The following is a 15,390-nucleotide window of genomic DNA, read 5'->3' on the forward strand; positions in this document are numbered from 1 at the left end:
TCGGCTTAGAGGGAGAAGATGCTTCCCTGTTGGCACATCTACGCCAAGGGAGTAGCTTCACTGGTAGAATCTAGATTGCTTTACTCTTCCGCGTCGCACCAATTATTTTAAGACCCTACTTCAATTATTGTCTATGGAAGGGTGTTTTAGAACCAGTTGCTGGCCATATGTAGCGCTGGACTTACTGGTGTTTTTTTTTTATTTAGTAGTAACATAGTCTCAGAGCTTGTGAATAATGAAAAATAAAAAACTTACTCAAAAGTCTGACCTCACTCGAAACTGTAAACTACCTTTCTCAATCAGCCCCAATGTCTGCAATCATCCATACAAGCTGATTTGCTTTGACCTTAACCAAGTCTGATTTATGTGAAATATATTTACCTGAATAGCCATTAGCTTTTTCAATAGATTATTCTTATGTTTTGATTCTGACTCTTTTCATGTTTTCAAATCAGATGGGGTTTCATTTAGGAAATTGAACAGAGGGTTGCATGGCCTGGGAAACCAGATCGAACACTTTAGTATTCCTGGAAGCACTATATTTTGGAAAAAATGCAGCAGTGATTCACCCTAATGTAGTATGGGAGGTTTTAACACAATCTTTAGAGGACAGTGTATTGTTGAAAGAATGCGGCAACACCAGATCTATGGGACTGAACAGTATCCCTGGAAACAGTGTTTGAGTAAGCCTTGAACCACCATAGACAATTGGGCTCCCTGGAGGATTTCTTGAGTTTATTTCCCTTAAATGGAAAATTGATCTTCTTGTCTCAGAGAAATCCAAAAAAGCTTTGCTTTGCCACCACCAGAAATTTTATGACAGGGCAACAAGACCGGCTCGCTACTGGTGAGAAGACTCGGAGCTCAGACGGCCTCTAGGGAGATTCCCTCCTTTCAGGTAAGCAGGGATGTCACCCTTATAGTAGTGAATCTGATGATAGCCTCCAGGGAACTTTTTGTGGCCTTGTATCAGAAGGATCCATTACTTTCTGTTGAAGCATAGTCTTTCTTTGATGGAGCAGGCCGCGGAAACTATTATAGATAAGCTAGAGGAATTAATAACGGAGAAAGAGGTCCCTGCTGCAATTTCACACCATCACCCAGACAAGTCCCCTGTTCCAGAAAGACTTACAAATTGGTTTTATAAGCATTTCAAAGATGTGGTGGCCCCCCAATTGGTTTCCCTAATTAACTCTTTTCTATCCTCCCAAACAGTATTCCGATTGATGGCCGAAGTAAATATTAACCTGATACACAATCCTGGTAAATCTGCTGACAAATGTTGCTCCTACCAGCCCATTGCCCTGTTAAACTCTAACACAAAATTCTTTACAAATATTCTGGCAAATAGACTCAGGACCCACTTACTGTACCTAATCGACCCAGCCCAGTGAGGATTTGTCCTGCAAAGGCAGCGGGCAGACAACATCAGAAATGTGTTACTTCTTATAGAGAAGGCCAACTACCAAACTACTCCCATGGTGATTTTATCAATGGACACCGAAAAGGTCTTCATCAGGGTCAACTGGGTTTTTCTCATTAAAGTTTTGGAGGTAATAGGCCGTGCATCACGTACAATGTACAGAATAGCACTGCAGCAGTTATAAATTCCCGATGTCATGGGTTTGTGACAACAGGGGTAGGTCGGGAGTAACATCTCTGTCCAGCGGAATGAGACAGGGCTGTCCACTGTTTCAGGCGCCTTTTGTGGTCACTATTGAACCACTGGCTGCAGATATCGGACAGCATTTGGATACTGTGGGTATTCCTTTAGAGGGTGTTCAACTCATTGTACATTTATTCATTGACGATATCCCCCTGATGCTGACAGAGACACCACGCTCAATTCCCAAGGTGATAGAACTTCACTAGGCCTACAATAGGGTTTCAGGTTTTAAGGTGAACCTAGAAAATTGGAAATGCTCAGAGTGTTCTTGCCATTGGAGATTAAAGCTAAACTGGTGAACATGCTTCCACTTCAATGGCGCACACATGAAATACTTAGGTACCTGAGGGTTTACATCATACAGACGCTCCCCGTTAAGTTCCAAGAGAATGAAATAAAGGTCCTACAGAATTCAAATGATCACTTTATCTGGGGTGGGAAAGGACCATGAGTTTCCAGGAATGTAATAAGAGCTTCGAAGATGTTTTGGGGGGCGAGGGGGGCTGGGTCTTCTAGACATTTGAAGTTATCAGGCAGCTCAGAATTCCTGTTGAATGGTCGTTATGTGAAAATGAACATGGTTGAGTACACATGGACACTGCAGTAATGGCCGGGCAACCTGGCCGATACCGTGGCTCCAAAAATATGCAAAGCCTTTGGTTTGCCACTTCTCTGAAATTCTCAAATCGACATTAGATGTCTGGGATGCCCTCATCAGAATTCATAAGCTTACTATTTTCCCCCTTGCAGGTAAACTTGGATTTTTTTCTGGGTACCATAAAGGATGACTGTTCGAGGTGAGCTAATGATGGTTGTATGATGCTGCACAACCTTTTTCAGGGGGAACCATCAAAGAATTCAACCAATGTAAAAGTGACTTTAGGGTCCATGAAAAAGACTGTATGCACTACTTCCAGTTGTGTCACTGGGTTCTCTCACCCAAGAGCAAACTAACAATCAATAGGCCTTTAACATGTTGCAAAAAATTGTTTACCATCTATGTTGGACCCAGATATCTTATTTTCAATATCTATGCCCTCTTAGCTGAGGTGACACCCGATCTGGATTGGTTTTACATGAAGCGTTAGTCTCAGACTCTGTGTTAGAGATGTTGAGGTGAAGATGGTGATGTATTGCATGTGTGGTGGTCATGTCCAAGGTTAACACTGTTATGGAAAGAGATCTTTGGTCATATTAAAGGGGTAATTGGATACCCACTATGGCCTGACCGCACAACTATCATTCTGGATCATCAACTCAGCAATTGCAAACAAATGGCCCATGTGCACTGGAGACTTATCTGCAAAGGGCTTTTAGCTATAAAGCAATTACTAGCGTTAAGATGGAGGTCCCCAACCATTCCATCTGTCCAAGACTGGGCAGGAAAGCTAAGGACGTTGATTGGCATGGAGAAGCTAATATAGAGGCTCCTACGCATGGGCCATAAATTTGAAAGTGGCAAGTTCTGATGAAGGACAAGGGGATGGGTTTGGGATGTACTAGGTCATTAAGATTGTTGAAATCGACTTCACAGGGGAGGTACTTGTAAGTCTCACTCGTATCCTTTAAAAGTGAATGATGATTATAACACTGATGCCTGTTGCATTAGATGTTCCCTTCTTCTCAGTAACTTTTTAAGCAGGGAGCAGGAGGATGGATGGTTCAAGAGTAGGGAAGGTTTCTTATCTGTAAAAAAATACTAATATGCAACTTTACTTTCATAGTCTTAAGCTTCCCCAAACCATGAAACAATAAAGGGAAATGACTTACTATTTTATGGTGAGCATTCATGTTGTAGTTCACGGAAATCAGTCCCATATCAGCAGTTGAACTGAAACTGAGTATCCAGGCATTTGACGCTGCCCTCTGAAGCACATGGATGGGTGTTTGCGCATTTGTTTTCTTGTGTTTCACTGTCGCAAAAAATGAACCTTGACTTTTTAAGGGTGTCGATGCAAGCGATGTATACTCTTTGGTTTTCAATGGCATAAATTGTGGTAAGGGATGCAATTCATTATATTTCTCCTCAGTCATAATGTTTATCGTCGCATCACTGTCGATGATGACAGTTATCGAACAACCATTTACTTTCAGTGTAATTTTCACACAATGTTTGAATGATTTTGGTGCTTTGGCATGTCGACTTTTCTTTGAGTGGTATTTTTCTTCATGTGTGACCTATCCAACATGTACATGATTTTCTGAGGTTAACATTGGCATGGCACAATCATCTTCTTCACTTTCACTTGATACTGATAAAAAAGAACTGTTTGAGGATGATTTAGATGACACTCAACTAAGTTCAGCGTTAATTTGTCATACCTGGCATCACCATTGGGCTTTGTGGGTGCGCGTTGAATGTTGCTTCTGAAACGTTCTGATGGGCACTTAGTCTTCACACATGATGCACTTGTTTGTCCCTGTGCTTTGCAAACCATCACAAAATGGTTCTCCTTCCCAAAGCCTTTACATATCTATCCAAGAGTTGGACATTTGTCTTGATGTGGAAATGAAAACCCACATCTAAAACATAACTTCTTTTTACATGTAGCCATTACCTTGTGTCCTTCGGTCTTTTGCTTTGGCTTAATTTTTACACTCATGACTGATTCATTCTGGGCATCTCTGGCCTCCATGTCAGTGGCTTTGATTGGTATGCTCTTCAGCTCTAGCAGCCATTAACACTTGTTCCAGTCTCAAAGTTTCTCTCAGCACTCGCCGTCTGAATGAATCGGACAAGTATTCATCAATGACCCTAAGCCGTATGGCTTATTCGTCATTAAATTAATTGAACTTACAGTGTTTGGTGAGTGTCTTTCTACAAATTCATCAATGGTTTTGCCAACTTTCTGTAATTCTTGACTGACAATATATGTTTCATAGTCAACAATGGACATTGGATTGAACTTGAGATTCAAGGTTTCTTTAATCTGACGGTATGTGATTTCTTCATCAATTTGTTGCATTTTCTTTATAACTTCCTTTATACCATCACCAGCAAGATTTTTGAGGTATATTGGAAAATCTTTTTGTTATCAGTCTCTTTAAGTACCTCAATGAAATCTTCAAATGTCTCTATCCACGTAGTCCTTTGGTTGCCAATATTTCGCTTTTTTGGCAGTATTGATGGATGATGGTAGTTTCAAGAAGGCAGCAGCATTCCAACCATTTGTGGAACTTACTGAAGTTGAGAGTAATGTTTTCTCTGTCACGATGTGGTGATCTTGTTCATGCAAACCATCTCTGGGGCCTTGCGATGTACTAGCTTCGGGGTCATCATTGACACTGACGAGAGACTTCAGTTCTTTCTTCCCTGCCATTGAGGACTTGCGCTGTTCCATTCGTCGTTCTTGACTTTCCATTCTTCAAAGACCTGTGGACTTGTTCTGAGCCCCAACAGTTTTGGTGGTGCACCTCTTCGGGTTTTGGCGGCATTTTAAGCACAACCCTGGGAACTTCTCCTTGGGGCTGCTGTGTCCAGTGCTGCGGTATGAAGACTCTCTTTAATTATTTCTAGTAAGCAGACAACTGTTTCTTGCATTTAAGGAGCTTCGCTTTCGACGTCTCTGTGCACTTGCTTACACCTGTTTGATCTCTGCCTTACAGCACTTGTAATCACAGTGTTATCTTGTGCTTGGCTGTCACTTTGCACTTTTTGATACCAGATTGATCTCTGCTTGGCAGCACTTACAATTGCAGCGTGATCACTCCCTACTTGGTGTGGCTCTATGTTGCGTAGTAGTGCGGTACCTTTATGTATGGCTTGACCAACAGGTTTTCGACCACCAACATGTAGATTCTCTGTAAATGGTTTAGTTTTAAACTATTTCACAGTGCCTGGAATTGCGCTTTAACTCCACATGCATTAAGCTTTGATTCTATACTAAAACGATGGCACACATGGCAGCCAAGAATATTTTGCCTGGACCACAGCAAACTCTCTAAGGGAGCAGTGTTAATCTTCGGGTTACATATCCCCTATCTCATCGCCATTTGTAGCCTGTTCCCAGCTTGGCTACCCTCCAAAGACTATGCCACACACGGAGCTTGGTATTACACGTCTTTATTTATCTGCGTGTAACTGTGAACTCAACATTAAAAAACAACCTACACTGCAATACACTCTAGCCATTATATCATAGCTCTACGGAGTTCATCAGGTGCCATAGGGGTTTCGTCTTTTTTAACTCACAAGACAATACACCAGACAGCATTTATTTTTTTCTGTTAATGGTTATAGAAATTGCATCATGGAAATAATGACAACCTTAATGTGTGAATGACTTATTTCTATCCTCTTAAATTAGAGCCAAACAGAAAAGTTTTACAGAAAGAAATTTTGCTCTACCCAGGCAGATTGTTCAGCAGACCATTTGGCAGGTGTTTCACATTTTCTGCCAGGCCCTTCACTGGAGGGCCAGATAGAAATAAAAGTGTTGAAATATGAGGCTTGTGAAGACATTCCATTGGAGGGCGCTCTTTGGTCACCATTTGGGGTTGGTTGTGGTAATTACGATCCCCACACCATAGTAGGGTTTAGCAAGCTCTGATGTTTTTCCTAACGCTCTTCAGAATACTAGATCAATGCTTGCATTTTTTTGAATGACTAATGAGTTCCCTACACAGCCCCAGTGAAACAAAAAAAGTGTTCCAGCAACATTGATAGTGGGGCAGACTCATTCCCTTGTGACATAGTTGCTTACAAATGTTCCGTGTTCACCTTACATATCTGGTGGGAGTAAAGGGTAATGTGTACTGTTTGCTGCAGAATTTCCAGGAGGATGACACACCCTCCATCATGTCTGCCTCCGTGCAAAGTTGTGGTTACTACACATCAGAACTACAATAAAAACTGCGGACAAGTGTGAGCTCCTGAAATTCTGGTTGACTTTGTATTTTTTGTCTCCAGTAGACTTGAAATCCTACTTACTCTACCATTTCATGAGCCCCAAAAAGTCCTTATACCCCTTAATGCTACCTATCCTTGAACACAAAAACCCCATACTATCCCTTAACGCTATCCTTCGCTGAATCTTAAAAACCACTCCTACCTCTCAATGCTACCCGTTCATGAAATCTAAAAAAATGTAATACTCCTTAATGCAACCATTAATCGAACACTAAAAACCCTTGATACCCCATAACACAACCCCTCCCTGAATTCTAAAGCCCCTTACTACCTCTAAACACTACCCATCCCTGAACCCTAAAAAACCCTTGCTACTCCGAAACTATATCCTTCCATGAATCCTAAAATCTCCTAACTGTCAGACGTATTGTAAGAGCGTAATACCGTATGAAAAATACACGATTTAGAATCCTCAAACTCTTGATGAACTCTCCACGTATAAGCATTGAACCAATCTTCATCTTCAGCAAACTGCTTAGAGTCATATGCACACCTGAAATTCCAAAATTTCTTATTCCACCAATACGTTCTTCCACCCTTGCAACTATGTTCTAACTTGCTACCAGTCCCTAAGAAGCATGCATGCCCTGAGTGCAACCTCTCACACAAGTTATGTTTACTCCATCTTGCAACTAATTTGCCAGTGCGGCAGCACTGGAAAACCACACTTGTGACAGAGGCGTGCTAGGCAAATGACCAATAGCAATAACACAATTTGTGTAATTTGAGGTTGTACAAATGCTATTGCCCAAGTCTTCACAGTGTTTGTTATATTTTTTTAATATGTTTGAATATTTGTATTAAGCTGTTGTAGATGCCAACCAATTAATATATTGAAAATTGGCATAATTATTCTGTATTTTATTGTGTTGGCTTCATTCAAACAATATGTTTTTATGAGACGTTTTTACTCTTTCAAATCAAAGTTTTGCATGTGGAAAATAGTAATGTTTACTTTTAATAACTTTGAAGATACTTTTTAGATTGTAATTAATCATATGCTAGTTTAGTGGCTATAAAATGTAGGTTTTGTTATTGGCACCTGCAGAAAGAGTGTAATGTGACTATCATCTCACGTCAGGGTACTTTGACCCTCCTTGAGTCTACACTTCCCAGGCTCGCCAATTACGTGGATCACAGCATGACAGCACCAACGCCAAGACGGAAGGTCACCGCTCACAACTGGGGTATCTCCCCCAATACCCAGGAGCCATCCCCCATAATTGAACAGACTGCAGCTTGTTCACCAACCGCGTCCCGCAACCTCCAATTGACTTTTTGTTATCGGACACCTCCTCAGGAGCCGGGCAAGCACTTCATCCCCCAAGTACCACAGGGAACGGCCGCATCCAGGCCGTGTCATCCTTTACGCACAAGGAGGAGCTTATTACCAGCACAGGAGACCCGCTGCGTGGGACTCCATTCTGCAGCGACTGGCGCAGACTTCAGCCCCCAGGCACCACAGGAAATGGCCACATCCAGGTTGTGTCATCTTTTTCTCACCAGGGGGCGCTTATTACCAGCACAGGAGCACACTGCGCTGGACTCCATTCTGCAGAACCGGGCGAGGACTTCAAACCCCAGGCACCACAGGGAACGGCCGCATCCAGGACACGTCATCCTTTTCGCACCAGGAGGTGCTTATTACCAGCACAGGAGCCCCGCTGCCCGGGCCAAGGGCGGGCCCGTCCTTGCCCGTCATTGGCAGGAAGAGGCAGGGCAGGGCCACCCCCATGGATCTTGCGTTTACAATTGACTGGGTAAAACTGCTGGGATCTCTGTAAGTTATTTTAAAACTTTGGCATATTTTGTTTTTCACTAAGACCGAGACTGTATGCTCTTCTTCTTTTCCGGGAGTTACACAGCAATAGCTTCCGGCAGCAAGCACGTAACAATTACGTAGACTCTTCACAAACTTGAGACGTTTTGTGGTTCCTATTTCATCCCCAATTGATTATACACTGCACCTTTCATTCATTCTTGGTTCATTTGTGGGTGCGATGTGCAAAGGAAGGCGATAAATAGTCAATCCCTCCCAAAGAAAAAAGTATTAGGGGCCCCTTCTCTAACATTGATGAAATACCTCACTGGGGTGATGGGAGCAATAGAGAAACAAATTACGGTCGTGGACGAATCAATAAACTCAGGCGGGCTGGGGGCAGTAGCTTCAATGAGCTGGGTGGAAGCGATAGATGGGATAACAACCATAGAGTCCCATAAGGCAACACAAGACCGGAACTGATGTGTTTAAAACGTGCCAGATCATATTATTGTTTGCAATCCGGAGTGTGACACCCAGCCACCAGCGATACGCCCCAGAAACCTTGAGTTTTGCTTCCAAAAAGAAAATAACAAGTAAAAATATAAAGCATGTTACAACAGCAGCTACGTCAGCCACTGGTCCCATAGCAAAATCCTGCCGGAAAAAGCAACTTCAAAACCCACAATTAGAACCTACCAAATTACTGACAACAGTGGAAGAACTGGGCAGATTCTTTCGGGATGTGCTAGATACCTTAATGACCAGAGTAGCTTCGATCGAGGAGCTATTAAAAAATATCCTCAGAAGAATGGCCAGTGTAGTTACTTAGCCAAGCCCGCTATAATCCCATAAGCAAAGGGGGGCAATTAAGCCCAGCAATATAGAGACAACAATAGACCCTCAGGTGGCCCCTAAGTTAGAGAACTACATTAGAGAATGACATTGTAATAAAGGATATGCCGAGGTCAAGCGCAAGTAGAAATCATAATGCTCACTGTGCAATCTACCCAACTTGACATGACACAGGGGGGTAAGACCACAACTTCTTAGTATTCCACCTCCAAATAATAACAAACAGCCTAAACCTAAACCTTGTGAGCACCAAAATAGACATTTGTCCAATTGGGATTGCTTGGATCTCCCTCCAGCAGCCACTCCCTACACAGTAGGTCTTGCAAATGTACAGAGGTTAGCGGATCATGAAACAGAATCTTGGAATACCTTAGGAAATAAGGCACTGCATTGGATAGGTATGAAAACAGGCCTATCCCAGCCACTCTTTTCAGATTTCAATATGGTGAGAAGACTTAGCTGAATTGGCAGAGAACCTAAAATTTTGCATGGTGACTGTGTGGTATTATCTTTTAAATCACTGTCTTAGAAGATCGGGTAGCCAAACAATTACTAGTAACGGTATTAACCTTTTGCAGTTGGGTTTTTTCTATCATTCCCAAGTTAACCTAAGCACAAGACCCAGAAATGGGTATGGGGAGATAGGTGAAAACACACAGTATGCCTATAATATCCCCGTCAGTAACCGATTTCACGGTCTCCCAGTACTTGACGAAGTAGACTGACTGAGTAGGACTGACATTGGGGGAGTTTTATCCAACGCACATATGCTAGATATAGGCCTAGATCCACAAGAGAGTAGATTTGAGACAGAGATGACTTCACACAAGGGTATAAAACTAGACACACCACCTAGAATGTTATTTCCTCATCACATAATATCTCAAGGAGCAATCCTGTTGATGGAGAAATAGACTTAAACTTGCAACCTCGACTTATTACCTCGCCACCCCTTCTAATGGCTGGTGGAAATAAGTAACAGTAAAGATGAACAAGCAAGAGTATTAATCTGGAATGTCGCGGGCTTACAGAGGAAAATAACAGATCCCCTCTGGCTAGGCTTGGTAGAGAAATTTAATATTCTTTGGGCCCCATTCACAGAACCAGTCTGAGACAAAATCCTAAACTTACTACTCATGGTATTGACAGAATACACTTACGACTTTCCCAAGTTTACGTCCGCGCTCGGGCCAAAATTTCCACACCCGGAGGGAAACTCCCACCATCGGGCCGGAATCTCCGCTTCTGGGCCGTAATACCCACAATGCATCAGATATAGTCAATTAACACCATATTGTGGGTATTCCGGCCCGGAAGTGGAGATTGCGGCCCGATGGTGGAAATTCCGCTCAGGGTGTGGAGCTTCCACTCTGGGTGCGGAGCTTCCGCTCCGAGTGCGGAAATTCCGGCCTGAGTGCGGACATAAATTTAGGACAGTCGTAAGTACATTCTTTGAGTACCATGAGTAGTAAGTTTAGGATTTTGTCTCAGACTGGTTCTGTAAATCGGACCCTTTGTCTCCAGGAGACTTGAGCAGAAGACCCTATGCATGTTAATGGGTACAAGACCTACCATATCGCAGCAATACCATCAGTACATGGGAGATCTAAAGGAAGACTAACTACGTATGTATTTAATTATATGAACACGGATTGATTAACTCTGGCAATCTCTGATACCCATTACCAACTAATTATTATTGAAACAGGTAAACATCATTGCACAGTTGTGATTAATTTCTAACATAATGCTTTGCCTGGCCAAATTTTGGGGGTCTTAGGGAAAATGAGTGCTGATCTTCATAATGGTAAAATATACATTAGTACTCTGGGGTGGAGATTTTAATATTGGGTTGTGTGCTCTCAACGGGAGGAAACATTGTGATATAGTATCTGACGATAATGAGCCTTACACCCACTTCCCACACTCACACTATGGGGATTATTTAAATGAGATCATGTCTAGATTTGACTTAGGTTTTGCAAATGATTTATGTACCCCCTTGGTGTCTTTTGATTTCACCTTTAATGGAGAGGTTCTAAATCAATTATTGATTACATAACCATTTCAAATAGACATCTAACTAGACTCAAAGGTTTCAAAACTCTTAAAAAATGCTTTAAGCGATCATTTTTCCCTGAGTGTAGCTATCCAAATGCCAATAAAGTCGATAAGCACTAGGGGTACTACACACCTAGTACAAGATATTACGGTCAATAAAATTAATGGTTATGCCCTACGGTGGTTGAAGGTGGACCCATCAGAAGTCACTAGAAAAATAGTGAGAAAATATCAACCAGCCTTTGCAGTTTGTCTTGATGAGGCATCCTATGATTTGGAAATTTTAGAAGCCTTCACAATGATTACTAGAGGAGTTAACGAGGGACTAACAATGAAAAAATAAAAAGGAGCACAAAAAACCCCAAGCTTGGTTTAACGCTAGATGTATGAAAGCATACACTAAGCTGAAACATGTTATACATAAAATTGATACTTGTATAGCGCACTACTCACCCGCAAGGGTCTCAAGGCGCTTGTACGAATACCGCTGTGAAACCCATCCTGGCTTTCCCTGTGAGGCGTCCACTCCTGGGCACCCCCAAGGTGGAGGCCAGGCATCCTTAGCGTTGTGGGGGCCGTTGTGGAGATTAAGCAAGCTATTGCCCAGAGTTGCAGAGTGGGACTCCATGATTGGAATGGCACCGAGGCGAGAATTATCAGGTCCGTGGAATTTTTGAGCCCAAGACCCGCCGAGGTGGGGAATTGAACCCTGGTCCCGGGCTAGACCTCTGCATCAGGGTCTGCCGGTCTAATCATTGAGCCACACTTCTCCACCGTACATAAGACACCAAGAGACAGCAGTGAGATAAAAGAATGTGGATTGGAATATAAACAGGCCTTCATAGAGAGTAAGGTGGATGTAAAGAGGAAAGAATGGACAGCGCTACATGAAGCATCAACGGCCAGAGATAATATGGCCATTTGGAGGGAGGTCAACGCTCCATTCCTGTCATTTCATGATGCGCCCACTATAGAAATCGCCATTGGGGAAGATGAATGGGTAAAACACTTTACAGGCATTTAAAAAGCCACACCAGATAAGCCAGTCATTGATCAAACCCAGTTAGTGCGGGGTTCAACTTAGAGGAAGTAATCACAGCAATTAAGTCTAGTAAGGGAGTTAAGGCACTCGGACCGGACGGTGTGCCTATAGACCTATTTAAAGCCAAGTTGCCACTATGGGTCTCGTTGTTGACCCAAGTGATAGAGGCTTGTTGCTCCTCAGGGTTCATTACAACATGGTCGAAATCACACCTGGTTCAGATCTTTAAGAAAGGGGATCAGCAAAACCTGGCTTGTTACCGGCCAATATCACTTCTTGGTTCCCTGGTTAAGGTGGTAGGCCGCATAGTATCTAACAGACTCCAGGATTGGGCTGAGGACAATAATATAATATCAGAGTTGCAGTTTAGTTTCCAGGAAGGCCTGCGTACGGTCGAGCAGGGATTAAACCTAAACTTGTTAATCGCAAAGTTTGCAGTGGCCAAAGCAGGGCAGATTATATCTGGCCTTTGTTGACCTAACTGCAGCATTCGACTGCGTGGAACACGATAAGTTGTGGATCATACTAGTCAATATGGGTGTGGAACCCCCACTTTTACATTTTTTTAGACAGCTTTACGCAAATATGAGAACTAGGGTACATTATGGGGTAAAAGGTGAATGCACGCCTACATTTAGCGTGGAGAAGGGGGTAAGATAGGGCTGCGTCCTGGCCCCATTTTTATTTACGCTCTACACCAACAGATTAGGACAAGCATTGGTGGATCAGTGCTAGGACTTGCCACAAATTGACAGACGCTCTATACCGGCCCTTCTCTTTGCCGATGACGCAGTTTTTATATCACGCACACAATTGGGGCTTCAATGGGTGTTAACCTCTTTCACCATTTTTATGCAGAAGCTGGATCTCCGAGTAAATATAGCAAAGACATTTATTATTAAGTGTGGAAGAGGAAGGACTAAGTGCAGAGACATATATATATAGAAAAACCAATAACAATAATAGACTCCACAAAGACATTTCCCTACTTAGTAATTCTTTTTGATCATAAGGCAACATGGTCCCAGGCAGTTAAAGCCAGGAAGCTCTCATTCTTTAAATCTACAGCAGCCCTATCGAGTTTTGCATGGAAACCGGGAGAAAGACCCCCTGATGAACTGATAGACATATATAGGGAAAAATGTGTTACCACAGCTATATATGGGGCAGGTATATGGGGTTATGCTAATGCCCATCTCCTACAGATGGTGGAAAACCCTTTTCTAAGATGTCTCCTAGCAGTCCTGGATAGTTCCTCCAATTATATTGGTCATGCACAATTGGGGTTACCATACATAACCGATTTAATAAAAATCCAACCAGTCCTCTTACGGCACAGAATATGGACTAACACGAAAACCAATCTCAACAGGGAGATTAAAAGAGATTGTATTAAACTTGACTGGGCTTCCAACATTCCATGATTGAAATATATAAAAGATTTTATGCATGATTTAGGACACCCGGAATACTTTGAGGAGCCAAGTTCTACACTCAAGGTTACTAGAAAAGATTTTAAAAGTGTATCACTCTTTTAGAGTCCTGCAGATTCTCTGCAGAAATAGGGAGTCCAACAGTCCAGTCCAATCAACTGACACTTACTACATATGACATGCAACCATACCTAAAAAACATGGGAGATATACAGGATAGATTTATCCTGCCCCAATTTAGGTTTGGTATCTTCCACCGTATAACATCTTTTCCTACAATGAACGATTGGGCAAAAATGCTATGTAAGTGTCCATGTGATGACGTGTCAGTCCAATCTACAATTCACGTGGTGCTTTTTTGTAAATGTTACTTAGTACAAGGAAAGAGATGGACTTTACCAATTTTAAAGATATTGGATTTTAGGCAATGCCAACCTGAACTATTGTTTTAGCAATTTTTACATTTTTTAAATTTATATCATGTTTTAAAAATGAACGTTTTTAGGATTCAGTATAAGATTTCAGTTTGATTAGATCACTGTTTATAATCATTTATAAATACGTGTGTTTTTATTATATATGAAATGTGTATGAGGATACATACTGGTTTTTATTGTTTCTGCTTTTATGATCTTTTGTAAAAAATCGAATAAAGCATATTGAATTGAATTGTGACTATCATCTCATAAAATGTGTTTTCTTTGTTAACAGCACAAGTGGCTAGTCATCCAGACAAGTGTGAAGTCTGTGCATACGCTGCCTGCTTTGGCTGTTGGAGCACCAACTGAACTGCTTGAGGATCTTTGTTGCTGAACAAATTTGTTAGAATTTATAAAAATATTTTAAATTGCCCAAATATGAAAGTAGGCTTGATCTTATCAATTAATTGATTGTGCTTTAGAAAGAAACACGTCACATCTAAAAGGAACGTTAATGAATATCTCAGGTCTTTGCAGCACTGTAACTTTTAGCTTGAATACTAGTGAACAGCAGATTTTAAACAGAGTTGACAAATGCTTGCATCTAGCAGCAAACAACTGAATGTAATACAGTATTTTAGTTTTATTATGGTTGTTTTATTGTATGTATGATCCATGACATAGTGATTGTTCATTATTTCATTGTATGAATATAATGATTTTAACAAATCTACAATAAATTGTCTTTCACTTTGAATATACTTGTTTTACACCATTTTACAATTGTATATGTCTTTAATCCCTACACCTAATGGTTACCCGAGTATCAGATTTTCCTTAACTGTCATCAAATATTTCCAGAGGTTTTAGTAGATGCAGTGCTTATTGGTAGTTTCAAGGGACACAGCTGGTCAAGTGGAGAACAATGGGACTTGTAGTCTCCCAGGAAAACAAGTGCCCATAATCAGTTCCCAAAGAACTGCAACATAATTTGAATCGATCACTTTCTGCCAAGTGGCTAATGCACATTCATAAACCACTGATTCTTTGATATATGTCATGGGACTCACAGGCTTCTTTTTACGGTGACAATTTCACATTAAATCAAAAATAAACTCAGGATGAAATTCCACGTAGGATCGTCTGATTTTCTGAAGAAAAAAAATTGTTGTCGATTTATGCCCTTCCCAAAATATGTAATCCAAGTACTTAAGTTACTGAATCTTAAGGACTTTTTCAAAGACAA

At 41.6% G+C, this 15,390-nt stretch overlaps 1 protein-coding gene across 1 annotated transcript in view; it reads left to right on the plus strand.

Moving 5' to 3' along the window:
* The window catches only part of LOC146867277 (guanylin-like), a 51,948-nt gene extending 37,047 nt beyond the window's left edge, over positions 1-14,901 (plus strand). Inside the window, exon 3 of the mRNA XM_085603945.1 lies at positions 14,437-14,901. Within this exon, the coding sequence (XP_085460071.1) occupies positions 14,437-14,513 (77 nt within the window). The 3' untranslated portion in view covers positions 14,514-14,901. The remainder of the gene's footprint in view (positions 1-14,436) is intronic.
* The last annotated feature ends 489 nt before the right edge of the window (positions 14,902-15,390 follow it).

The sequence above is a fragment of the Triturus cristatus genome, chromosome 1_2, assembly GCF_964204655.1.
Source record: "Triturus cristatus chromosome 1_2, aTriCri1.1, whole genome shotgun sequence".
NCBI lineage: Eukaryota > Metazoa > Chordata > Amphibia > Caudata > Salamandridae > Triturus > Triturus cristatus.